General features: G+C 41.4%; 1 protein-coding gene across 2 annotated transcripts in view; it reads left to right on the forward strand.

Annotated features, from left to right (window-relative positions):
* Nucleotides 1-24,065, forward strand: part of SLC31A1 (solute carrier family 31 member 1) — a 224,387-nt gene extending 200,322 nt beyond the window's left edge. For both annotated transcript variants that reach the window (XM_078642123.1, XM_078642122.1), the window contains 4 exons: nucleotides 6,294-6,476; nucleotides 10,642-10,714; nucleotides 17,848-18,016; nucleotides 22,959-24,065. In XM_078642123.1, the coding sequence (XP_078498249.1) occupies nucleotides 6,339-6,476; nucleotides 10,642-10,714; nucleotides 17,848-18,016; nucleotides 22,959-23,160 (582 nt within the window). In that variant the 5' untranslated portion in view covers nucleotides 6,294-6,338 and the 3' untranslated portion in view covers nucleotides 23,161-24,065. The remainder of the gene's footprint in view (nucleotides 1-6,293; nucleotides 6,477-10,641; nucleotides 10,715-17,847; nucleotides 18,017-22,958) is intronic.
* Nucleotides 24,066-27,502: the final 3,437 nt, after the last annotated feature.

Consider the following 27,502-nt stretch of genomic DNA (forward strand, 5'->3'; position numbering starts at 1 on the left):
CGCTTTGCCGAGGAATGCATTTTATGCTAAGGAGTATGTACCTTAATATACATAAAAATGCACACTACCCACCAGAACTGATATGGATGAAGTCAGTAATAAAACTCCCTGATGAAACGTTGTGCTGATGTAAGCTTTTTTCTTAGTCTGTAGAAATGGTCAGGGAAAGTGCTTATATGCTCAAGAAGGTCATCCGAGCACATGTATATGCGTCTTCTATAGAATGACTTTCATTGATCAGGTTACGGAACATAAGTACAAAACGTTTTCATCTACAACGTCAATAGCTCTAACTTTCACAAATGCGAGACAGATTGCATAGCAAATGCTTGTTTTTTTAAGTTTTAAAGTTGTTGTTATAACGTTTTTAAGTGACATTGCAACATAGTGGTGGTTTATACTGGTCTCCTTTATGGGTAATAATAATAAAATGCACGGTGTACTTAAATCTTGCGATAAAAAAAAAAAAAGCACTGGTAATAAAAAGCTGTGTGTATATGTCTATGTGTGTGTGTGTATATATATGTATATATAAGCTGTGTGTATATGTCTATATGTGTGTGTGTGTGTATATATGTGCGTATATATATATATATTTTTTTTTTATGTAACATTTTTAATATAAGCCCATAGAAGCCACACTGCAGAGGTAACATGGAGTCTTGTTTTCCATTTTATTTTTATGGTGCATGCTTGCACTAAAATATAAAAGATCAAAACATGCACCAGCTTGCCAGTGCCAAACCCGTCGGCTTTGCCAATGCATTTGTTTTGGGGTTTTTTAAATTGCCGGCTTGAGGCTTCTCTTCTGCTTCTTGCAGAGATGGTGACCTTCTAGCGAATAACGCATTCCACTCCTTTGGCACACAGACCAGTATTTTTAAACCAATCGGGGGGGGGGGGGGTGAGATTTTGGGTAAATGCTGCCTTTTATTAGCAGTCTAAATAAAGAATGTCAAGTGCTAATTTATTTCTTCTAGGTCTATTCTGTAACAGGTGGTCTTAGGTTTCTGGAACTGAAGGGAAGGAGGGCAGCAAGTGAGAGACACGAGGGAGGTGGAAAAGGGTGCAAAGAACGAGTTATCCAAGTGAAAGACGAGGGCACTGGGGTGGCGGGAGATGGAGGAAGAGAAATATGGGTTTGAAGTGACGTGGAGATGGTTGGAGTTATTAGAAGGAAGAAAAAGAAGTATGAGGGACAGAGTGAAAAAAGAATGCTAACAAATCGGGGCGGAAAGAGGCTAGAGGTGGGCTGTTCTGGACCTGAACAGTCGCTCGGACTAGGGAAAAGCATGAACTGGAGAACCAGGAGGGGTGGGCGAGCAGGAAGACTGGGGACCTGCAGCAGTCAGCACAGTAGAAGGAGAAGTAAGCAACCCAGTAGCAGAGTACCGGAAGCTGTCAGCCCTGCCTAAAAGTAAAGCATTAAAATAAATCTAAAGGGAAAAAAAACCTGCTCTGAAGTGCACTGTGTTTTTTAGGCGAATGTGCTTAACCAAAATGTCATTATGCAGAGTGAGGGGAGCCTGTGGCTGAAGTGGGCTGACCTTTTGTAAAAATAGCTGTGTCCTCCCAAAGCAGCAAAACAGTTTCCCTCCTTCTTAGTGTACGACTGGTTACCCTGTGCCACGTATTTAGGAACCCGCTTAAAAAGTATGATGGGCGCTACCTCTAGAGGTGTAACAAAAGTACGTGAATGATAGACTTTGTTGGGGCTAATAGGCTTCTTAGATGTAGCCATCCATTCATAATTGATTACTTTCCTATAGAAAGCGCCATTTCTGGGTGCAACTGACCGCAACGCATAAGACACTCTTGCGGTCTGATCTCTTCCTTGTACGGTGGTGTTTCCAACATTCGCTCTAGGTGGATGGTGCTGTTCTGGTAGAACAGCACTAAAAGCAGATAAGCCAGTGACTCACAGCCTATCAGCTCCAGTAGATTGGAGGCGGATAATGCTGATAAGACCATTTTATTTTTCCCAATGTTACAATAATTGACAAGGAACAACGTTAAGGCTTTTGAAATAACCAGATTAGGTGCGAGCAGACCTTCGGTGTGTACGTGCTCAGTTGTCCCAGAGCTGCTGTGACTGCAGAGTACTTGAGGTCCTTCCGGCACACGGCTGCAACCCGTTGGCCTGGGGACATTTCTGCCCTTTCTTCCTCCAATCATTCCCTAACCATTTTTATTGGATAATGGGTTTATAGATTCTCCAGTAAAAGCAATCCCTGCCAGTTTGGATAATGAACAAAAGCCCTGCGGAGTTGTTGCTTTATATTAAATTTGTCGTTAGATTGGTATTAAAGAAAGGCAGCCTTTGTGCTCTGACAGAGTTGCCGGGCAAGCTAGGTTAGAAGTTTAAGCAAGAGAGTTTGATAAAAATATTATATCGAAACTTTATTATAACTAAAGATTGGTGCTTACCAGTTACATGATATGTTGGACAGGTAACCGTACGTCTGTGCTACAGTCCAAATCACCTCGACCTTTTGACTCTACCAAGGATTGGTAAAGAGCCTACTTTTACAGAGAAAACCCATGTAACTACACACATTCACAATTTGTGGGTGCGCACAACTCTAGTCAGACCGTGCTTTGATCTGTTGACTTTGGCCCCTTGCTTGGAGTTGACCACTGCAAACTTAAAGTGATAATTATTATTTTTCGGCTCACAATTTGTATCGTGATTAGGGTAGACTGATAGAGAAAGAGGCGGGAAGGAGTAACACTGTACCATTAGGCTTTACAAGTGAAACTGACGCTCTTTGTAGCCAGATAGTGTCACACGCAGGTCAATGAGTTATTGGTTGCACTCGTTCTCTACTGTTCAATGATGGCCTCAACTGTTTATGAATTTCATAATTTTTTTTTGTAACTTGCTGGTATTGTCTTTTCATTAAACAACAAAGCACACCGTGCAATAACATGTGCCACAGAAATGGTTATCGGGGTACATCCCAGGATTTCAAGAAGCTATGATGACCGAATATGTCCGTACGATGTAACGAGAGAGATAAGAACCCCAAATAGGGTATGGGGAATTTAACTTCATTATCATATTCCTGACAAAAGATGTTGTAGATGCTGGAGTGGGAGCACAGGGGTGGCAAACACGGGTCGGAGGGCAGCATTCACATACACACACCTCCATGGAGTCCTTTGTCAGCCTTGTGACACTTGGACTTAACAAACATTGGCAAAGCCAGTAATTGTCTCCTTTGGGAACTACCGACTTTGGCAATGCTTTTTTGACAACGGGCTAGAGTTCTACCCTGAGCGAATGTCCGTGATTAGATGATTTGCAGGCATTTCTCCCATCGCCCTTTGTGTGATTGATGTAATGCCCTAAGTGGTCAAGGATATGCCCAGACATGTGTCCCTTCTTCACTGCACCGAAACCAAGCTGCACCTGCATTTCGAGCTCCAATCCGGGTAGCTCTAATCTGACGTGGCATAGTAGGCAAAAGAAGAACGGGTTGGAATTCTACTCTGAGCGATTGACCGTGGTTGGAAAAACTGTAAGAATTCCTCCTATCGCCTTTTGTGTGTTTGGCGATGTTGAAGAGCATTGGTAAACGGCAGTGCTTTTTGCTGGTGCTGCTTAGTGTAAGAAGAAAAAAGTGCAATTACACCTCTTCTGTTTGCGTTGTCATACTGTAGGTGTGCACATGTGTCATCATTACGCATTCGTGCACCAGTTAGATTAGTCGCAAAAAAAAAAAAATAATTGCAAGTTTGCTGCCGACCTACAACAAACGTGTTTTTGCAATTTGCTACTTGACCCTCCACAAAAACAAATATATATATGTGTTTTTAAGAACAGAGGTGGTTTGGGAACCAACAGAGGGGCAGGTTAGGGAAGGCGGTTGGGGGGGGGAAGCAGTAGAGATCTAGAGACCCTTTAGGGAGAAAGCAACACAGGGACAAGGGGAGAAGCACACGAGGGAGACAGCAACACAGGCAGACAAAAACACAGAGGGTGGGGAGAAGTGCACAAGGTAGGCAGCAACACGAAGCGCAGAGAGAAGTACATGGGAGAGAGAGCGAACAGCAATGAGAGAATTAGCACTGGGTAGGTATTTTGGGGGTGCAGGGAGAGTAACACCATCGGAGTGCATGTGTTTTCCAGCACTCTCACTTGAGTGCTTGAACAAAAGAAAAAGTAGTTCCCTAATAGTGGCCAGCTTAAGGACACAAATCACCCCTGAAAAAAAATGGTCAAATGGCCATGCTACAGGGGAAGGACATACATAAGGTGGAAAGAAAGTTATCAAATAAGAAGCAGGCAAGTGAGCGTGACAAAGCCAACAACCAGTAGTAAGTGATAGGTGTGCTCTAAACTTCTGTAAGTTCTTGGTACGTATGCCCACAAGTTTTTTTGCAACCTGGCAGTTTGCGCGGTTTGCTAGGCTTGACCTAAAAAACATGCAAATTAGATTGACTAAATAGCCGACCAATGATAAGCAGTGCACTGACTCAAAGCCCAATTTAGTATCGATATTGTATACACCATCACAGGTATTGGGCAACAAACGGCTAAAAGCTGTCTGTAGGCGAGACGAAAAATAGAGGGTTCGAAAATGTACATCACTAAATTACTATTTCCTGATTTAATGTATTCCATCAGTGTTTACTTCTCAGCCAGCCAACACGTTTTTAGTTTAGCATTTACAATGTAAATTAAATGTTTGTTCCTTCAGTAAATAACACAATACTTTCTACAGCACACAATACCCTATTTGTTTTCCTCTTATAAAGATGGTACATTCCAAACTCCAAAATTTATTTTGCTTGAGCGTTTTATTTTGCTTTCAACTGATAGTTTTGCTTGCCGTGTAGAGGCTTGTTCAATGCTGCGCCTAGCACATCGATATTATAGATCTCAGAAGTTACAATTTTTGTCCCATCACATAGTAAATCCTTGCAGTCCTGTAGCTAACTTTATATGAGGGCAGAGTCTGGTGCTATTCTGGTTTGGGCATAATCCTCTTTTTTATGGATATGGTGCCAAACTAGTGTGCAGTGGCATTCTGCTATGCGTAGGGTACATGTTCTATAGGGCACCACGAGTTTTAACATGAGCAACATTTTCATATTTTATTATACTGTTTTACTTAAACATTTCCTTCAGTACAGCAACTTATCAAGCAGGCATGGAGAAAATTAACAATGCTCGCATAACACAACATTCATACCCTTAGAGGTGAGAGTACATTGTTGTGGTCTTCTTTCTCTGCCTCTCCTTCCATCAAGGATCGCGGAGCCGTATATTAGCTTATGGTGGGCATACAGGCCGTCAGAGGCTGAACACTTCAATTGTTTGAATAACACAGCTACCAAGATAGGTTAAAATAATGGAATTGAATACATTTAATTGGAGCAGTAACATATAAAACCCTACAGAGAAACACTGTTGATTAGTGGCTATTATCTAAAACTATATTAATCAGACATTTGGTCAAGTTAGAGGCATTTTAGGATGAGGACTTAAAGCTTCTAAGCAGCACACATGTCCCTGTTAGCAAAAACAAGCTGTGGGGTGTTGCGAAGAAATTTGCACCTTTCAGGTAGTCCTGGTCCCACATCGACCTTCCTATTTTCTTCTGGATTCTCTCCGACATTGGTCTCATTCCACTAACTGTCATGCTTTTTTTTTCCACGGCCAGTCTGAGCCTGCAGTGGCAGAGAGAGACTCCCCTTGGCCAACAAAATTCTGTGAGGCCATGCTAATGCCAGGTGTGGTCTACACAAATGCCAGTTACAGAACTATTGCAAAACTGAATTGTGTACCTAGAAGCCTGAAGAACCAGTAACATGAATGTGGAATTAGTTGGTGATCACTAACCCAGCATCCTTTTCCCAAAATGAGTGAATTGATCCAGCGGAAAAAAATGAGTGCCTGTGCAATTTGACCAGTGAAAAAATGTTTCCACTTTCCCATCGCATAACCATTCCCAGCCCACATTCCACAGTGGCGCCTCTTTTTCTGTCTAACCTTAATTTCTGTTTAATATTGTCAAAGAATGTTACATAAGAGGTTAGATCTATTTTTAAGTGTTTTCCTATGCATTTTTTAACATAATAACCTAGTTGAATGCTAAAAAAGCCATAGATCATCAAGAAGTCTGGATAAACCTATCCTTGTATTGTGTTCCATCAAAGACGCTGTATTAGGTTCTTGTACTGCTGTGGAAAGCTTTTGTTCTATGAACGCTGCTATTATTGTGCATTGAACATGTGTTCATTATAGACCGTGAAGCTGAAAAATTGTTTTTTGTCTGCTTTTATAGCTGTCAGCGGAGCAGTCTGTCTTTTGTTCCCTCCTGCTTTCGGAGATGGATCACCACCATGATCATTCGATGGTTCATGCCACACCAGCTCCCAACTTCGAAGTAGTGAGTGACTCAACTGATCATCCACACCACCACCCAACTACAACACCTGGGCACGACCATGGCGGCATGAACATGATGGTGAGCAAATGACAAATTAATTTGCGAGAGTGATAACATATATTGACTGCAAGAAGTGAGTAACAGTGTAGTACTAGTGGGAGGAACAAGAATGGACAAAATAGGTCAGCTGACCCGTATTACAGAGAACAGGACATTGAAAGTGTGATGAAAGGGGTAAGAATATTGTCCTGTCAGAGAGGATTCCATCTTAAATCAATTTCTTTGAGGTAAGAATAGCCTAAGGGACAAAGACAGTATCAATAATTGTGATTCCGGATAAGAGCCCACGTAAAGAAAGCTAATATGAGTGGAAGTACCTAGAAGAAAGATATGTATGGCAAGAACCATATATAGCAATGGGTGGGTATATGCTTCAGCTGTAGGAACAAATACAGTATTAGAAAGGTAGAATAAAACAGAGAATAGTTGAATCACTGAAAAATAACTCTTGGTATGAAAGATCAGCATGGACTAAACAACCATCAGTGGCAGGTTCTGGGAGAATAGGGGCTACATAGCAAGAAAACATTCAACCGATACAGAAAATTGTAAGTGTGCTAGTATGGATGTTGGAGGCACACAATAGGGTAGTAAAAGGAAGAGAAGGTTTGACAACACACCGGTGCAGAGATGGTGAAATAAGAGCATCACAAAATGGAGGCATCATTGGATGTGTAAAAAGGAAAAACTTCAGTATGAGCCGAAGCAGTGGAACAAAAGAAGGGATTCAGACTGGGAGTAGATCCCAATTGGGAGTGTGTTTAAAGGCACAAAGGCTAATATGATGGGTCAGTGATGGTAAGAGTATTCGGATTCAGTGATAGTAGATGTGAGAGCGCAAGTGTCAAAGAGAGTTGGTCTTTTCTAAATGTTTGTTGGCCATAGGACAAATATTATCAGTGAACCAGTGTATGGACTAGAATTTCAGTGTGAGGAGTGACAGAAGGGCAGTAAAGGTCTTGCCACCAAAAGCGTTTTCTAGTACGAAGCAGATGCTGATGGGTATGAGAGTGAAACAAGAAACCACTCCTTAGAGTGTTTTAAAACAATATCAACAATACAAGAGTAGGAGAAAAAAGCCAGCTGCCGGCTTAGTAGAGGGAGCAGAGACAGACAAGGGAAGCTACCGATCACAGAAAGACTATTGAAGGTTGAAGTGGGCGACCTATAGCACATACAAGATTCACATTAGTTGATGTCTTTTGAGACGAGCTTAATGGCTGAGCTAGTGGTGTGGTCAATCATATGATAATCTGCATGCCAAGAATCAATTCTTTTTTAGGTGAAATTGCCCAGCTCAAAAATGATAGACGTTTCTGATTGATTTTCCTGAAATGCTTTTTGTCACGTTTTGTCATGTTAGTCGCACATCCAAATAACATTACACTTTTTAGAATTACTACCATATCTTTATGGTTCCCAATAAGTATGTATTCTTCTTTAATTTTCTGTTTAGTTACTAAATTGTAGATGACTTTGTATGCTTACCATCGGATATCATAACTTTTCACTACAAAACCTTCAGTGCGTACGCTTTGGAACACATACTCCTAAGATGTTGCGATCCCAATCTGTTTTACTCAGACAGATGTACTCTACAGATGGGGTATTTCTGAGAAATAGCGTTTGCTTGCTGGGATATCAATCTAAGCAGTTGCATAGCCTAGACTTAACACCTAAGAGTTCCTTACTCTTGGCAGTGACGTTCATGCGGATCCACCAATTGGCCTCCTTCTCTGAGCTTGCCGTGAGTAAGTTTGTCATAGAACAAACCACAGTGATTTTGAAGTCTACACAAAATGTGGAATTTTATACAACGTCTGTAATTCAGAAATAAGACAGTCCGTTTAGGAAGAAAAATTAATACTTATAAATTATAAAGACACATTGGTAATTGCACTCATTACATACTCCTATTTGGATTTGCATATAATAACGAACAGTATTTGCATATATATTTGAATTCTGTGTATGTCCTAATGATTCATACCTACGCTTAGGTCGTCAGAGTGTATATTAGTTTGCACTGCATTTATTTTGATATGTGTCCAATTGATCTATTTCAATATTGCATGTACTCAATATATACAGTATGTAGTGTGCACATGTAAGACCGTGCCACCTTTCTTGTTGTGTTGGAGGAATGCTGCAAGTAGTAGACCACATGCATATAGCGAACTCACTCATTTTAGAGGTTGTCAGATGGAGCAAGCAAAGGCCAATAGAAGAGCAGTTGCTGCTGAAGCTCCCACTTGAGTGGTTCCTATTTGGTAACTAAGTTAAATATGCGTGTGAAACCCATAAAGTTATTATGCTGAGATGAGGACGGCTACAGTGAAGTCAAAGGCTACCAACTGGTGATTGGTTGAGACCTCAATATAAGGGCCTCGTTTAGAGTTTGAAGGGAACAAACAATCCGGGCCGGCTTTAGCGCTGGTGGCGCTCAGTGCGACAATCATTTTTGGCGCCCTCAAACCCCATGACCTCCTCCTCAGATTCTCTCACTATCACCGGGCATAAATGCCCCTCCTCTCTCCAATCATAAGCTATTGCCAAACATCGCCCCCCTCCCCTCCTCCCTCCGAGGTCAGCGTCCCCATCACAGGTCAGCGCCCAGTGCGGCTGCACCAGTCACACTGCCCTAAAGCCTGCCCTGCGAACAATCATCCTATTTTATCTTACCTCACAGTTAGACCTCTTCTGTGTGTTTATTGATTTTTATGGCATTTGGTTCAGTGGAGAGAAAGAGACCTACTACATTTAGAGCATGAGCTTCGTCTATTACTTTCTCTGCCTCATAAGCCATCAGCACGCTGGTACTTGGGTACTACGTAGGATAAGGGATTGGCTATCCCAGTGAAAAGCAAGGTACTTTACTGGTTAAAGTCTCTTAATGCCAGAGGGTCCGATACTCCACAATCATAACTCTGTCTCAGTAAATTAGTTGCAGTATGCCAATGATACTTTTAACCTGCATAGAACTCATGATGGATTGCAGAAGCAACCTAATGCCTTACTAATTAGTCATTTATGAGTATTTAAATAGGCTAATTGTTAATTGGCAGAAAGCAGCATACAGTGTTAGGGGTGGCTATTCTTGGTTTCACTTGTTATAAGTGGTTTTGTATCCTTAGAGTAAGTCCTAAAGTATGAACAGTTAAGCGTGCTCCTCAACAAAACTCCCCCCTTAAATCTAAACTGTGAACGATACAAGCAGCATCCTTTCCCCCTTTGTAGGGGAACTTTTAATGTTCATAAACTGTTACGGTGTTAATCTGGTGACACCACTGCTTACAGCATGTGAAACCGATATCATACTGCGACTCCTTTATGGGGACAGACCTGATTTACATAATATATTATATACCATTGAAGTGAAAATGTGAAGTATAATTTTGGGTCTCAACCCAAGCACACTGTTTTAAATTGTTTGTTTAGAACTTCGCCTGTGTTTCCTGAACGACTCAAAGCAGAGTGCACCTATATACTTTTTACACTTGGGGCCCTCATTCATCTATTTCTGTAATCTCCATGCTGTTTGAGCTAGGAATTCTTGTGGCTAAAAACTTGACATTTTGAATTTGTGTATCTAAGTATTGGGAACACACACATTGCTAGGACCTTGTAAAGATGTGGCAATACTAAATCTGGTAAATACTACACCACTTGGTAAGGTATCCACAGGTATCTACAGGGTGACATATTATGTTGGCAAATTATGAGCAAATTATGAGCATGTTGTAATGAGGTTCTTGACAGAAAAATGGACCAAATCATGGATGTGGTAGCTTCCATCCTGAAAAATCTGAAATATCTTAATACTCCGAATTGAATACCATTCTCTAGCTTGTTACTGCGGATGGTAGGTAGCCAGATATCCTAGGTAATCAGACCCATGGTATGTGGTGGTGGTACTGAGACTAACTACTCTCGAGGCTTCTGTATATTCCGGAACCAGAATCCACCAAATGTATACAAAGATATTTTTAGAAATTATTGATTTTATTATGTAAGTTCTGATTATGAATGTTTGTAAATGTTTTTTCCTTTTGGTTTAATACCTATTTCTAGCTCTAATTCTCTATGGAAGTTAACTCAGTTTGTCGAGTACTTTCCATAAACTCAATTAGTCCATTGTTTTCCTTAAAATTTTGCTAAATCTTCATGATTTTCTTGTTTGCAGCACATGACATTTTACTTTGGATACGAACATGTAGAGCTGCTTTTTTCTGGCGTTGTGATCAACACACCAGGAGGTTGGTGAATTCCTCATATGGGTCCTTTCCTTTTATGTATTTTTCATAAATGATCCTGTTGAGTGTGAGATTTGAAGTGTTGCATGGTCCGAAGAAAGCTTAAAGGTACCTTTTAGAGGTTGCAGTGTGTAACAGCGCTCAGTTTTATCTTTAGGAACATTTTGACAACTCTTTGCTTGGACATACCATGTCTAGTTGCTCTCTGACAACTGCACAATTAAGTTTCTGTATTACAACTATTGAGGTCTTCGAATGCCATATTTCAGGGTATGAGGGCATGAAGTTGAATGGATTTATTTCTGTTCTTTTAACTAATAACTAAGCTGAGTTTTCACTATCTCATTGCAGGGTTCAGACAGAAAATACCCAGGGCTTTAACCCTGCTGTGCCGTGTTTGAGCCCCTATGATGCCCTTTTTATGCAATAATTAATTTCTCAGATTAAATTATGATTCTTTGGGTACTCTACAATTTAGGTCAACATTTCTACACTATACTCTTTCCTCTGATATTTTGCCTATGCAAGAGTAGTCTCGCTAAATGACCTAGCTGATACAAGGCTTCACTGGTTCCTGTTGAGTAACTGATGGTGTGTAAGACTCTGCAATGCTGTTGACTCTATCTTTAAAGACCTTGTATGCCTGTTGCAAATAGTGGCTGGCCAGTTGAGTGAGGGTTTTACGGTTACCAATGTGTAAAGTATTGAATCCCTAAAATTATGTTTATTTTTGTCATTCTTTAATTTTAATTGGTATTGAATAGGTGCAGTTAAGCTTTTAAAACAAAGATACTTAAAGGCGCTCAAGAACAACTTCAGCATCATCCATTTCCAGAACAGTCTGGCTCAAAGAATCCTTTTTTGTGTATATTGCCTATTTCTGACGTCCCAAAAATGGGTTCCTGCCAAACCTGAGAGTGACTGGGATTCTGAAAAAAAGTGTGCAGAATTACAAAGGGCATTTGAAAACACAGATTTAAAGCTTACTTGAGGTTTGCACACCTTTTTGCAGGTTACATGGGGCTTTCAATTTTAAATAAATCCTGTATTAAATAAATTACCATTGTAATTACTAAGTCTCCCTTTGATCAACTAGCTTAGTCCGTATAGGTTTGATTAGCTCCTTTCATATAAAGCTGCTAGGAATTCCTTATGGGCTCAAAACACTCCAACTTTGAATCTAGTTGTTGAATTAGGCCTCCCGTTTATCTCTGATTTAATCAGGTCAGAGCCTGTGCTATTGTGGCACAGGCTATGGACGAAAGATGAAACAAAACTGAACAGAGATATCCTTTTAGATATTATGAAACTGGAAGGAGCAATGAGGATTACCTGGCTGAGATACGTTCATGATTTCTTTAAGGATTTGGGCCAGTTACAGAATTTTCTAAATCCTCCTTCTATTAAGGCAGTAACCAGAAAGGATCTGAGGAAAGAGTGTTTAATGCTGCTGGATACCCTGAGAATGACATCTGAGATTTCAAAGCCCACTGTCCTGCACAATCAACTGGTTTTAACTACTTTTAATATTCAACCCTACTTATCCTTTGTGCCCGGTGCCTATGACCGGTTCTTATTAACCAGTTTTAGGCTAGGGATTTTCATAGACTAGTCACTTTTCCCGTAATGAATGATTGGACACATGATCTCCGGCCCTGCCCTTGTGATAACATTTCCCCCAAACTACAATTCATGTCATTTTATTCTGTAAATCTTTCTCTACTGACAGGCGGTTGTTTTTGGTCCCTATTCTAAAACAATCTGGATTACGCCAATGTCGCCCTGCTCTACTGTCATTACAATTATTAGATAATGAAAATAGTGTTCTTAGAATCACAGCCTTTTTGAAAAAAGTGTTTTATCGCAGGAAATTTATGTTTACTTGAATGCTTTTCTTGCACAGTAATGATGGTTATATTTTTAAGATTGTAATTCTGTAATATTTAATGTGACTGCATGTAATCTTTTACTATGAACTTTTACATGAAATTGTTTATGTATTTTATAATTGTGTGCTTTTATGATTGCTATGTAACAATCGAATAAAGCTATTTTTGATTTATTGATTAAATCTAGTTGTGCCCAGGAACACAACAATTCAATTTGTTAAAATCTGTTCAAAATCATGTTGTTTAAAAGTAAACCATAATACTACTTACAATATTTTTCAAAACATTTGAAAATCTCTCCAAGGACTAACACATTCAAAGCACACCACATAATAATTCATATACAAATCCAATAGTGTGCAGTTGTGAAAAACACAATGCTGTTGCAAAGAGCTCTCAAAGACACTATCTTGTAAGACTTAGGAAAAAAGGTATGCACATCAGATTATAGTGCTAAGGAGCAAAATAACATTCTCTATTCTAGCAGCAGTTTTCGCCATGCCTCCTGAACCTTTAATGCACACGTTTAGAAACCCTACTGGGGAATTTCTGAAAGGTAACGTCATCGTGGTAGAAAATACAAATATTACACAAATAAGCCTAGTTCTATTTGAACTTTTAAGTAACAAAAATGTGCCTTTTGGCTATGAAGCATAAAGGCCCCGTGTAGACTTTTTAAACATATTTGCTTAATGAAATTAGCAGAAATGTGGATTCTTTCTAAACTCAAAATACAAAGCCTCTCATTTATGTATATTACAGAATGGTGTAAGCATCACCAATCAACATGCATTTCATGGCACTACTAAGATGCTTTCTACGATGATGGGGACGTGAATTGCTTAGATTCATAATTTAGTCATCCTGGCCACTGTTAGCTGTATGACTATAGCAAGAATCTTGTTGAAAAGTATATTTTGGTGAGGGTCTATGCCAATCCATCTGCACCATACACAGAAACAGAAATATGTTTGTCGCAAAGATGGTAAGTAGTATAGACCGTCCCTAAACATGTAATCATGCTTAATCCTAGCTCATTTCGACACAAGCCTTTCGTTGTCAGCACATTAAAAGAAATACTCATCATAACAAAAATGTAACAAAGAAAAGAATAATAATAGTCGGGCTGCATACCATGATTTAGACATTCAGTATAAAAAAATAAGGAGAAGGAGTAACTTCATGAGTGTTATGGGAAGGTGGATATTTTAAAGGGGTAGACTGGGCTTGATTGCAATGGACTACTAGGTTTAAAACCATGCAGGGCAATGCAGAGCTCTGAAGGATGGGATGGGATGGGATTGGATGGGCATTACTTACATGAGATGTACAGCTTATCTTTCCCCCAGTAGGTCTGTGTGAGAAGTTGGCCTGATATATGATGTTCACTATTCTAGTGAGCACCTTGTATCAGTCCAAACAACCCTTATGGTGGTGGTTGTAAAGTCCACCTTATAGACAAGCTATCCTAAGGGTAGCATGGACTAAGCAGTCTTAGGCTTAACTAAAGAGGGCATGTGAAGCCAGCTGTTTTACCATATGCAATCCTGTAATATCCAATGAAAGGACACCACACAAGTTATATATTATAAAAATATATGTATTTATTACTAGAATAATCCTCTGTACTCTTGATGAGGGCAGAGGCCCAAGCGTTTAAACAAAAGCACAGTTAAACATACAAAAGTTGCACAATTATGGATAGGCCCGGTGGCCAATCAAACCATATATTAAATAAGTGGTATAAAAACCGCTTTACAAACAGTGGTAAGGCCTAGGGCCTTGGGAATCCCTGGGACTACACTGGACTAACTGTAGTTAGGACGGGAGTAGCCCGCGGGATTCGGGTGCAGCACTAAAAGCACACGCATGCACCAATGCAAGTCAATGGTGCGTAAAAGTTATAAAGTTACTGCTTTGGAAGTCTTCCGACTGGACTAGAACTTAGCCACTTAAAACTAGGACACTAGAGGTGTAAACCACTACAGGAGCACCGGTGTTGTATCGTTACCTCACCCACAGGAAGCGGGTGCATAGGTGCCAACGTGTGTCGGATTTCGTCGTGGAGATTTATGGAGCCTGGAGATGAAGATGCTGTAGGCGGCCAGGAGAGAAGAGTCCGGTTGGATCCAAGGGTGGATCGAAGATGTAGAGTACCTGAAAGCAGAGGGGACAGAGTCTGGGTCACTAGCCAGTGACCAGGATGGAACCAGGAAGGAACCAGGCGATGTCGGGCGCAACCAGGTGGTTGTCGAGAAGCTTGTCTCTGCTGCCACGTGGACTCTGGGACATCGAGGAAGACCAGGAGTGGATCACGAGCTGTCCCACGAAGGCTCTCGCTGTCGGCGGTGTCGGCTTCCGGATCGGATTCAACAGCATTGGCAAATGCAACCCACGCAGGATTTGAAGATCGCTTCTTACTCGGACCAGAAAGGTCACAGGTGCTGCCCCTTTTCAGGGGAGCGAGGGCCAGTCTGGAGCAACCAGGCCAGCAGAGTAATTTCAAAGATTCGTTGTCGTAGATGCCACTAGCCAACGGGCAAGTGACCGGACAGACGCGTTGAGCAGGAAAATGCAAAAGGGCCCCACGCAGCACTCGGTGAGTGTGGAGGGGTGATCTTCGGTGAACGAGCTGCTCGGGACTGGGGCTTCTCAAACCCCAATGCACAGCTTCGAGGGTGCCTCGGCAGCTGCACGGTCAGCACTTCGCAGTCTTTTCAAGATGGCCGGTCCCACGTCTCACGTCTCCTCCACAGGTCTCAGCTTTGCTGTGGCTGTGGATCGGGCTGTTGGATGTCTGGGAATCCGGTTCTTGTCGTTCTGTCGCTCGAGCTCCGGCGGGAGCTGCAACAAAGCAAACCATTGGGCGCTGGATGGTGCCTGTTTGCACAGGGTGGTCACTCCTTGACCACAAGGGAGATTCTTCAGTCTTCCACGTCGAGTGGGATGTCAAAGGGTCCAGAGTTTCGTTTCAAAGTTTCAGTCAGGATTATCTAAAGTCTATGGGCACAGCTCCTACTTTTATTCCAAATCAAGGGGCTGGATATCCTGCTAGGTCCCTCCTATGGGTGGGACCCAGGAAGGGGGTGGTTACACCCCTTTCCCTTTGTCCAGTTTCGCGCCAGAGCTGGGGCTGGAGTGCCCCAGCACCGGTTTGAACTGGGCTATGCATAGGGAGCCTTGTGCGCCCCAGGCAGTGTCTAGTTTCACTCGCCCTGCCTGCCTCCATCCACTATCTCCTGTCTGGGGTGGTGTAACACCTCCCTGTGACAGGATACCTTTTGTCCAGGCCTCCCCTGCCGGAGTTTCGGTCAGCAGCAGGAGGCCAGACTCGTGTCTGTGGCAGCAGCATCCATTTTGTGATGCTGGGGCTCTGGTTAGATTTAACCGCATTTAAGTAAAGTTACATGTCTTCTCCCTCTAGAAGGGTGGAATGCTACCCCCGTCGCCAGAACTGGTGATGGGGTAGTATTCCAAAGTGTATGACACCTTACACGACATGTTTTGATAAAGCCAAACCAAAGTTAGCAATAACCGCGAGGATTTTAATGCACTTAAGAGTATATGGTATGGCAATACCCTGAAACAGCTATAAGGAAATGGTTCCGAAAGCTGCAGACAGGCTCAGCTCTTGCTAGAGCACCATCCCACATAAAACCAAGCACTCTGCCTCCAGGATTGTTAAGGCCTGCCATAGGAGTGACTTATAGGTGTATATGTGTCCAGATATAGGTTTAGACATAGGTATACTATATCTAAGCAAGGGGTGATTACGCGATCTTGCCCCAGCTGAGTGATCATCCATTTGTGTCTGTTTGGATGGCCAGCCAGGGGTGACAAAAGATATGCTGCAGCCCCTGGTAGGCCTTGGATGCACCTATGCCCTGGGTACCTATAGTACACTGTACAGGGGCTGATAAGGTGACCCAATACCAACTTGGTGATGTACCTAAAGTACATGTATGTGAATTTAGAGAGAGAACAGTAGGCAGTGGGTCTGATTAGCAGGCCCACAGCCACATTAAGTCGAAAACCAGTGAAGCAAAAAGCAAAAATTGGGGTGACCATAGGAAAGCAGACCCTACTCTCCTACAGTGTGACTGTGAGTTACAACTACAAGTGGCCTGAACGTCATCCACTTTGGAGTGATTGAGACATGGGACTGTTCATCCCAATTGTAAACTCCTAGTATTTGAGGACCAGATCTTTGTTAGCATTCAGGAACTGTGGAATATGCGGTCTTCTGCAGTTCTTCACTATGCAATCTTTGGCCATTGACTACTCCTTGATCTCGATCTTATGAACAGTCATAAGAACTGGTAATTTTAAAATTCCTGCCTAAAAATCATGTGTCTGTTTTATGATGATGGTTTATGATGGCTGGTAGTGCATGGGTTTCTTTTGTCTCTAAGCATGGTTTTAATTTCCTATTTCTCTTGAATTTCACAATGTGTCCCTCTTTGGCTGCGCACTCCATGGTTGAAGCCTCAGTTAGGCTGGGCCTAGCATGACTGTTTATTATGTTTAAAGGTCTCTCCTTGTTCCTACTTTGACAACATTTATTTTCCACCCAGTCTGGGTGTGGATGCTCTTTGCAAGCTTTTTGATGGCACAGGAGTGTTTATCTTCTTAGTTTTGCACACTCTTCCAGAAATTGAGCTGTAGTGGGCCCTGGAATGAATTGTAGTTGTTCCACTTATTTATCTCTCTGTTGACATCATCCTGGAGATTCAAGTGCACCTCTCTAATGTTCTACATCAATGAACCTACTAGGGACTAGTCAAGCAGGAAAGGCAAGTAAGCAGACTGGCTCAAAGCAGGGGGCTCTGAACTCTGGAGCTTGCTTAGATTTGGGCGATCTTGGTCTTCCACATGCCCTTGTTCCCGTCTTTGACAAGGCTTTCCCTTTAATTTAGGGGCTTTCATGTTCGCTGTCCCAGATGAATCTTTGAATTTGAGTTAGCAAGTGTTTCCAGCAACCGCTTTATCAGGTTTAAGGCATGCAAGATTTACCTTCACAGTGTCTTTAAATTAAACATCCTATTGGCCCTTCATGTACTTTCATTTATAGAACTGTTTCTAGGACACTTGTATTCCCTTTTCTGGTGAGCATGGCTTCGCTGTCACCGCCCTAAACCCCTGGCAGATATTTTAGCCACCCTGCTAAAAAAAAAATCAGACGTTCGTTCCTGCCACAGATTACATATTCACACATATTTCTTCTTTGTCTACCATACTTTCTTGCAGAAATGGCTGGCGCATTTGTAGCTGTCTTCTTGATAGCTGTTTTTTACGAGTTCTTGAAGATTGCACGTGAAAGTATGCTCAGGAAGTCCCAGGTCAGCATTCGCTACAACTCTATGCCGGTACCCGGGCCCAATGGAACAACGCTGATGGAGACACACAAGACTGTGGGGTAAGGACTCTTTGTAAAGATGGGAACTTCAGGCAGATGTAAACCAGCGTGCTTCTGTATTTCAGTCCTACATTACAGCATACAACTTCACAAACGCCGTTGCCATTTTCATATAGCCTTATTTAAATGGGGTAGATTTGTACTACAAAAGTAACTTAAACTCCCAATTCACATGTTTATTTGTTGTTAAATGCTGCTTTTTAAAAAAAAAAGATATTCATTTCTCTGAAGCCAGATATCGCCCAAAACAGAGCAGAGCTCAAGTTGCCAGCGCAGCCTAAAGCCTAAACCCTTAACATCCTGTGGATTGCGTCCAGCGCCACCTAGCAGCTGCAGCGTAACCATCCCACTAGATGCCATTATATGGAAGGATGTAGTGGCAAGAAACCGTGGTTGTGTGAACCAAAGATTCTGTGCGGCTTCATTCTCACTGTGTTCTTAAGATACTGTGTCCCGTTTGCACCCATTACCACCGGGTTCAGGGATTTTGGTTCAGAGGCACAAGTGTGCACCCTACTCTCCAACCAAGGGCTCCTACTACCCATCTTCACCTTTCTTGACATCAGGTCCGGGAGTGTGAACGGTTGAGCTTTGAGTCTTGTTTGAGCAGGATCTGGAGAGGGAGGTGCTGGATTCAGGAAGAGGCTTAAGTTAGAGATGCTGTTTTCGGGCACTTGTAACTGCGGTTAGCTGCTGCTCTAGACATCGAAGAAAGACTAGACTAGATAGCATATCCAAACAGGGCTAACAGGCCCAGGCTGAGATTTGGTAAAGAGTTCCTCTATGTCCAGATCCCTTGGTAGGAGAGCCATAGAAAGCGACTGACCCTGCACTAAAATAAGGAGACTGACCCTGTTCATTGTGTATAGACTTTATTACCAGTTCTTATTCATTTACTAAATTCCATATATACTGATATTTCATATTTGTAATATTGAGATGTGTGTAGAATAAACTGCTGTTCTTCTCCTTACACTAAGTACTGCTTGAACATTGATTCATTGTTATTGCCCTCCCACTGAGATCTGTTTCTCTAGCTCATGTCACCTCCCTGAGTAAGCCTTGAACTGTTGTACATTGCTTCCCTAAGGGACAAGTCCTAAAAGGATGTAGCTGATGCTAGCTTCTGGGTCCAGCAGTAAGATGACCCCAGGACATCAGTAGTAAAACACCCTCATTGATGCAACTGAAGCTCAGAAGCTCCTGTCTTTTCTGCTGCCAGCAAGACCATGTCCACCAATCATGTTTCCTGGTAGCTAAGAAGTCCAAGTAGAATACAGTGCCAGCCAACTCCAACACATGATCCTTACTGCAGTGTCTGGAACAACCTGCTCAAAACATTGTTGTTTTTTTCCCAGTCATGTGGTCTCTTCTGCTCCATTTAATGTTCCTCTAAAGCATTTTTAAAATAAACTAGTCAATGGAATTTCTAGGGATTGTGATTAACAATTTAAAGTGCCTGTGTAAAATGGTGCTCCACAATGGAGTGCAATCCAGACCTCAAATGCGACCTCTGTCTCCAACTGCAATGCGCACAGAACATTTACTTGCACCACATTCTACTACACCAAGAGATCTAAAACACCTTGATGCAAGCTATTGTTAGTAAAAAGATTAGTCCTAAGATGAGAAATCAGTTGGACCCTGGAGGATGTGTTTCTAAAGTTGTGCCTCAAAGATGAGTGTCTACTGAGGGCCAAACGTACATCTTCCTTCCAGGTCTGGTACTAGTAGCTCTTCACCCACCGTACTATACCTCCCACCCTTAACTGTTCTACAAGTTAGAAATGAACACGGGGAACAAGAAGTCCTTAAACCACCATGATATCCCTGATCATTCCTTTGTTTTAACTTGATGTTAACTGTATTTTTCTCACCTTCTTGAGTTTTATTCTTACCGTTTATTACACTCCAATTCATGTATTTCTTTTAAGGCTTTTTTGTATTGTGATGACCTTTGTTTAATTTATATATTGTATGTTGGCACCTTTATTCTCTCAATAAAATTCTTTTGAACTTAAGAAATGAACATGAGGGGGCTTGAATTGTATCAATGTGTTATATATTCAGAGTGCTCTGACAAGAATCAATTGGTGCTCAATGAAATGGCTTGGAGTAAGATCAGGCGGGAGCAGTGGAGTTTTAGCTCTGTCAAAGCCCTCCATGTCAGGAGTCCTGTGGATCAGAAATGCTGGGCACTTACACATGCGAGTGTGTGCGTATATCAAAGGCTTAAAAGCAAACTAGATCACCACAGTAAGCCAGTTGTGACCCTCCAATAGCACTCAACAAATGTGAAGTGAGTGCTGCTTATGGTAAACACTATTTATTTTGGATTTTTCAATTCACTTAAGACTATAAATTTTGTAGCTCAATGTCAGGAATAGGGAAGTTTAACATATTTCAGTTAAGAAAGCCATATTTTGTTACTGATGTGACAGCGAAGTATTATCCAGAGGAACACGTTTACTGGGATACGCAGTTCCTACCATCAGAACTCTGTTTTAATATAATGGTCACCTAGGAGGAGATTTTGATCAGAATGACGCAACCAACCTCTTATCAGATGTTACAATTTCGAAGCATCGAATGGAAGACACATAATGTATGAATGACCTATTCAGTGAGGTTTAGGGCAGTAATATCCCAAAACATAGGGAGAGACTAGAAGCCCTGTCCGAGTCCTTGAGCTAACTCTGACCTCACCCATTACTATAATGAACACTAGAATGCTATAGTCAACAGCATACTACCTGGCATAATAGCATTCCAGAACTCACTCATTGGTCTCTTTCGTGCCAGTGTTTTTTCCCTCCTTCCTCTCTCTTAATCTCTGTTTCACTCTCCATCTCTCTATTACTCAGCATACCAATGAGAAGGCGTGGAAGAGAAACTAACAAATCAAGAAGTGTGCTTTAATTTTTGTCCACTCAGCTATGACACACTGTGTAATTTATTTATTTATTTATTGCATTTATAGAGCGCCTGACTCACCCCAAATGGGGTATCTCCGCGCTTAGGATCAAAATGTATTTCACAGGGGGAAGAGATTAGAAAAGCTGGGTCTTAAGTTTTTTCCTAAAAGATAGATAATTTACTTCCTCCCGCAGGTATAATGGAAGAGTTCCATAATTTAGGGGCCAGGTAAGAGAAGGATTTGCCTCCTAATCTAGTCTGCTTAATGCGAGGAACAGTAAGCAGGCTTTTACCTTCAGTTCGAAGCGAATGCCCAGGTGAGTATTTGACTAATTTTTCTGACAAGTATGTTGGGCCCATAGAATTAAGGCCTTTAAATACCAAGCAACATACTTTAAACTGAATTCTCTTACGGATTGGAAGCCAGTGTAGGCTGTGTAAGAGAGGAAGGGACGGGGTTTGATAGGGGGCACTAGTCACCAAACGAGCAGCAGTGTTCTGTACTACCTGCAGACTCTGTAAATCATGTTCCCTAGCAGATATCAACGGTGCGTTGCTGTAGTCCAGTCGGCTCAAGACTAGAGCGTGGATTAGCATTTTACGTGTGCTCATGGGAAGAAAATGGAATGTCTTCCGAAGAAGGCTCAGTGCATTAAAGCAAGAGCGTTTAACTGCTGCAATATGACCCTCCAGATTGAGGTCTCTATTGACTAGTACTCCTAGATTTTTAATCTCAGTCCTTGGGGTAGGGGCTGCCTCTAATTCTTCAGGCCACCAGCCAGGAGACCATCCAAAGATGGCGTCCTTAAACAGCATGATCTCCGTTTTCCCTGTGTTCAGTTGCAAGAAATGTCTCTTCATCCAAAGGGTGATGGTATTCATGCCTTCAGAGAACACTTTCTGGACATCAGGGGTGAATTTTTCATAGGTGAAGATCAGCTGTGTCATCTGCGTAGGAGATGGGAAAAAATCCGATCTTCCTAAGCAGATCAGCCAAAGGGGCGACATAAACATTGAACAAGGATGAACTGAGGCAGGAACCCTGTGGCACACCCTTCGTTACATTGCTAATTTTAGATTGAAAAGGTCCTAGATTAACTGTTTGGGTCCTGTCAGTTAGAAAATCCTGTATCCAATTCAGAGCCGAGTCCTGAACCCCTGCAAGACAGAGTCTGTCTACCAAGATTTGGTGAGATATGGTGTCGAACGCAGCAGACAGGTCAAGCAGTACCAAAATCACTACTTGACCTGCATCCGCTAGCATTCTTATATCATCTGTTACCTTCACCAAAGCCATTTCTGTACCATATTTTGTCCGGAAGCTGGATTGAGAATGGTCCAGACAATTGGAGGCCTCCAGAAAAGCCGACAGATGGGTGTTCACATGTTTAGCCAAGAGTTTGCTATATAGGGGTAACCGGGAAATAGGGTGGTAATTAGTGATAACATCGGAGGCCAACTTCGTATTCTTACAGATTGGCATCATTTGGGCAGTTTTCCAGGCATTGGGTAGTTTGCCTTCTTTAATGGAGTGATTCAAAACAGAGCAGAGAGGTTCAGCTAATTCTTCTGCCAACTTTTTGGCATTCTTGGCGGGGATTAAGTCGGTGGGAGAACCCGACTTGGCTGATCTTAGTAATAATTCTGTGTCTTGGGCTGTTAACAGAGGAAATTCTTTAAGAGCACCCTGTCCCTCTGGCATAGATGGTAATGATTCTTCATCCTACAAATCCCTTCAGACACGAAGAAGAACATTTGAGGCCTGGTTTTATCCATTAGAAATGCGGTTTGTTTAAAGAACCTATGAACAAATAAACAATCAAGGAATTGCTTGAAAATTTGAACATGAGCTACTATTGGTTTGTTTAGCGAGTAATGAAGATTAGTGCAGGAAAAAGCTGGTCCACTTGTAAAACAAAATTGTTGAAATAAGGATATGGTTTGGAATTATTTACCAACTTCCTTTATGGTGGCTCAAAACCTTTTAGTTTGCTTCATTCTAATGTCGTTTCCTCTCTCTTCTTAGCCAACAGATGCTGAGCCTACCACACATGACACAGACAGTGCTACACATCTTCCAGGTGGTGACCAGCTACTTCTTGATGCTGATCTTCATGTCCTACAACGCCTACCTTTGCATCGCTGTGGCAGCCGGAGCTGGAACTGGCTACTTCTTGTTTAGCTGGAAAAAGGCTGTTGTAGTGGACATAACGGAACACTGTCATTGATGATAGACTGTGGGCAACATCCTAGCCTAGAGCGTGCCTCCATTACCACACCTTTACCGTGACCAATGAGATTTGAAGGCTCTTTCCCCGCCTTTTCCAATTGTTAGGGTTTTTTTAACCGCCTTTTCTTCATCACTGAAGCCGGCTGTACTAGTAGCCTGGTGCCTTGGTCAGATGTTAATAGAGGCCAAAACTAATTATGCTGTCAACACCCCAGGTACTTTCCAAATCCTAAATTTTACTCCGCTCAAATTGAGTTGAGAGACTTAACCCTTATGAAAACTTGAATTAAATCCCCCTTTCTGTGGGACTGAAAATCCTGTTTTACTTTCAATGATCGTTTAACCTAATGCTATCTCATACATAAATCTTCCACTTCAATGTGTTATGAAATTAGTGTTTGCACAGTACCTGTCATGAAGCCCGTGGCAGCCAGAACATAATTCTTAGACCCTTTGCTGAATACCAATTTGCTTACAAAAAGGAGAGTGAAACTGCAAATCTGAACATGTTGAGATTTATTCCATTAAATAAGAGTGATCTTATTCACATTTTTATCTCGTAACAGTGATCTCCTGGGGGAGAGCAGGTAGAACTTGAGTGTAGAGTAGAACAATCATAGTTTCTGAGATCTCGGCCAAAGTGAAATACTTCAAGTTATCGAGGCTGGGAGTTTCAGACCCCCTCTGAACCCTTGCTCAGTTCCAGTTGACACGGTACCTTTTTCTTTTTTGTTTTAGAGTTATCATACTTTTTATTTAAGATTCTTTTTTATTATTATTTTAGTAAAGGATAATGTGAATCAATCGCCTTTTATAAATGGTACAGTTTAAAGAATGAAGTTGAAGCTGAATGGTGCGGAGATTTGTGAAAGCTTGAGCTTTGTAATAAAGGAACGCTGCAGAGTTCTGTCTCCAATTCATTAAGCATCAATGGATGGAATCAAGGGTGTGCGGGGAGTGGTGGGTGGATCTTGGGCAATATTGCGCCATGGAGTGGAGCTTCATTTATAGTTCACTGAAAATGTTAAACTCTATGAACCTGTTAATTTTTACATCTTCTACAATTCTCTGACATTTGTGAGATCCAGGTAAACTAAGCAAAGAAAAAGTCATGAAATCTGCCTGTGAAATTGAGACTGGTTCAAGTGTACGTTCCATTTGAGACATTTTGTCAAATGTTGCATACCTTACAAATGTCATTATGGTAATCCAAATTGTGGAGGCCATAGTATTTTATGTATACTTGCTTTTTATCATTTTGAGCAGTGTATATAATGGGGTATTAAAGCATGGTGCTCTTTATCACCCCATGTACCAATCTCTTAAGCTTTCTAAAGCAGGATGTTGTATGCATGGAAATAACTATCGCTCTTATATGTAGTCATCGTTTTTAATTAGCAGAGCAGGTTTCTTACGTCAGTCCATTCTCTCCTGACCTTCCTCCCCAACTCATGCACTGTTCCTGGACGTCCTTTTTGTCTGCTTCTCACAGATCATCTCATTACGTGAAGTTTCTCTCTCAAACCAAAGATTTTAGAATGAATACTTTATCTAAACAACCCTACATGATGCAAAACGCCCTAAACCTAGACTACCCCAACACACCAATTATGTACATTCCTTTGCTGCCTGGCACAGGTATCCCTTTGTTGCTCTAATAGGAATACCAGATCACTTCAGAGACCGGTCAGTCATATACAAAGACCTAAATATATTTGGGCAGGACTACATATAAGGCCATGCACTAGGGCTCTTCGTACTGCAGAATGTATTGTATGTAATTAAAGCAAAGATAAAGCACCAAGGCTCAGGAGACAAATTTGCCCACATGGTGATACAGATGTATACTTTAGGTACCCCTTTTAAGGACTAGCTTCAGCCCTGAAACACATCTGTGAAACCCCAGGTAGTTCCTTCATACCTTTTCTGTCTCCCATAAGCCAGTCCCTTGACTGTAGTCCCTTAGTATGCATTTTGCTTTCCTAGACAGATGAGTACAATGCACATGTGTGGAGTTCAGAGAAACTGAGCTAACTTGGGGAAAACTCAAACACAAAATGGTTCTATTTGCCTCATACGCAACATGCCCCACAATGTAATTATATGATTCAAAACTCTATGAATGTTTACAATTTTTAGTGGTTGTACAAATCCATACGTCAGCTAGGGTGATCTTGGCTGAGCTTTGGGCGGGCAGATAATTTCTACCAGAAAAGATATTTGTAGACCTTTCAAACTTCCTCTGTTATGAGTATACTATAGCACAGGTTTCTCAACGAGTGGCTCATGAGCTAGTGGTAGGTCTCCAGCTCCCAGGAAGTATCTCTCCTATGTGCACCCCCCTAGCCTACTAAATTAGAAGTCTTGGTTTGGTTGAATTAATATATATATCCCTACATTCAAAAGTGCATATTCAACGTAAAAATTTGTGTATTTTCAGAAACCATTGGCCGATGTTTGCAGAAAAATGGTTTCCAAAATATATTCAAACCTGATATTTCAGGCTAAATCATGAAATATTACTAAATATTATTACCTTAGTACCAGGGGCATTGAAAATATGGCTATTGCTTATTTGCGATGTTGGGATATTCGCAATTGAAAACGCCTTTTTACATTTCTGCTGGCAACCCTGTCTGAGGCACTGAGATGATTACTGATTGTAAGGTTGCATGGGGCGACCACTAATATAATCTTGTCTGACTATTACAACACTATTAATATTAGTAGCTTGGGATGGGTTTTATTAAACATGAGTAGCTCTTATTACAGAAAAGGGTGGAGGGACCTGCTATAACACCATTCCAGAACCTCCTTCTGCATATTTATAATTGATACACCAACAACCTCTTTTATAGTTGGCCACATATTGCTGTCAGTTCTGTTGCCCAATGTCCACTCTTGCGGAGTAAACTATTCCGCGTGTGCAGATAATTGTGTGCCAAATCTAAATAAAACTGTGTCTTTATGAAAAGATGTGGTTTTCTGGTGCTTTTGTAAGTGAACTGGATATTTTATCCGCACAATGCTCCGTCTTATAAGTACACAAGTGCACACAAGTTAGTTAGATTTATTTTTTACATTTGTTTTGCAGCGGTTTCAGCATTTTTTTATGTAGAAAATGCAGGGATCGTGACAGGGATAATGTCACTTACCTATAGTAATAAGGGCTCAACTCTAAAAATAGATTACTTTGTTTCCCCATGCGGTCTAATAAAATCTTGCGTTTAATGAATACGAGTTCATACAAGGATGATAAAGCAAAAACAAAATTCCCTTGGAAGGCTTTATTATAAGCATTCTCTAAAACAGTCACACACACATATCTATAAATATCTCTTCAAAGTAAACATTATTTACGAGTTTCTGCCGTTCAGTTTTTACATACAGACTCCACGTTTGTTGCCCCTGCTTTAATGTCTGCCACCATATGTACCTGCAGACAGGAGGTGCTTTTACGGCAACAATCACCAAGACCACCCCTCGACCCTGGCGGAATTACAATGGCTTCCATTCTGCTCACTCAATGCATAAATTGCAGTCGGAATAAAAGTGCACACTTTCCGCACCTTCTTCTCCAGAAGACTGCATTCTTTGGGCAGATTGGAACCTCCCTTTCTCCACTGGTGTGGACATGGTTTGAATATGAGGAATAATTGCAACGCACATTTCCTCATACCTTCCCTGAGTTTTCCGCACATCAGCAAAATATAAATGAGGCTTAAGGAGTTGTAACCATGTTTTCATGTTTTGTTTAGCCAAATGAATATTATCTTGTCTATTAACATGCTTACGCTGTAGCCTCCAAACTCTTTCAAAAACTAGTGGACTTTGAGTATTGTATGCTAGCAGTTGTATAGATTGCATTTAAAGCTTCGGCAAGGGGGCATAAAACGTACACAAAAGGTAAGGTGATGTGCATAATGAAAAGCAATAAATACAGCAATAATCTTGGCAGTTGCTGTTTCGTACAGTACTGTCATTAGTTGCCACTAAAAAGAAAAATAACCCTTCCTCCATGTAATTTCATAAAGCCAGCAGCTCTTCTTTTGAAAATCGGATAATTGTATTCAACTGGTGTTAACTTCTTGGACAAACAGGCTGTCAGGGGCCAGCTTGATCTTTTTTTTCAAGGTTCCAGTTTCTAAAGTGTATTTAAAGGAATCTGATTCCAAATATAACACTCAAGTATGATCTACCTCTTGTACTACCTGAAGCATCACATAAGGCTTTTTCAGTACGCTAAAAGCATTATTTAATGAATTAAATTTTTTTATCCTAGTCAATCGTCATTCTTAAAGTAGTCTCTGAAAGGTGATCCGTCGAAGATCACTGGTAAT

Source organism: Lissotriton helveticus, chromosome 5_1 (assembly GCF_964261635.1).
Source record: "Lissotriton helveticus chromosome 5_1, aLisHel1.1, whole genome shotgun sequence".
Lineage (NCBI taxonomy): Eukaryota > Metazoa > Chordata > Amphibia > Caudata > Salamandridae > Lissotriton > Lissotriton helveticus.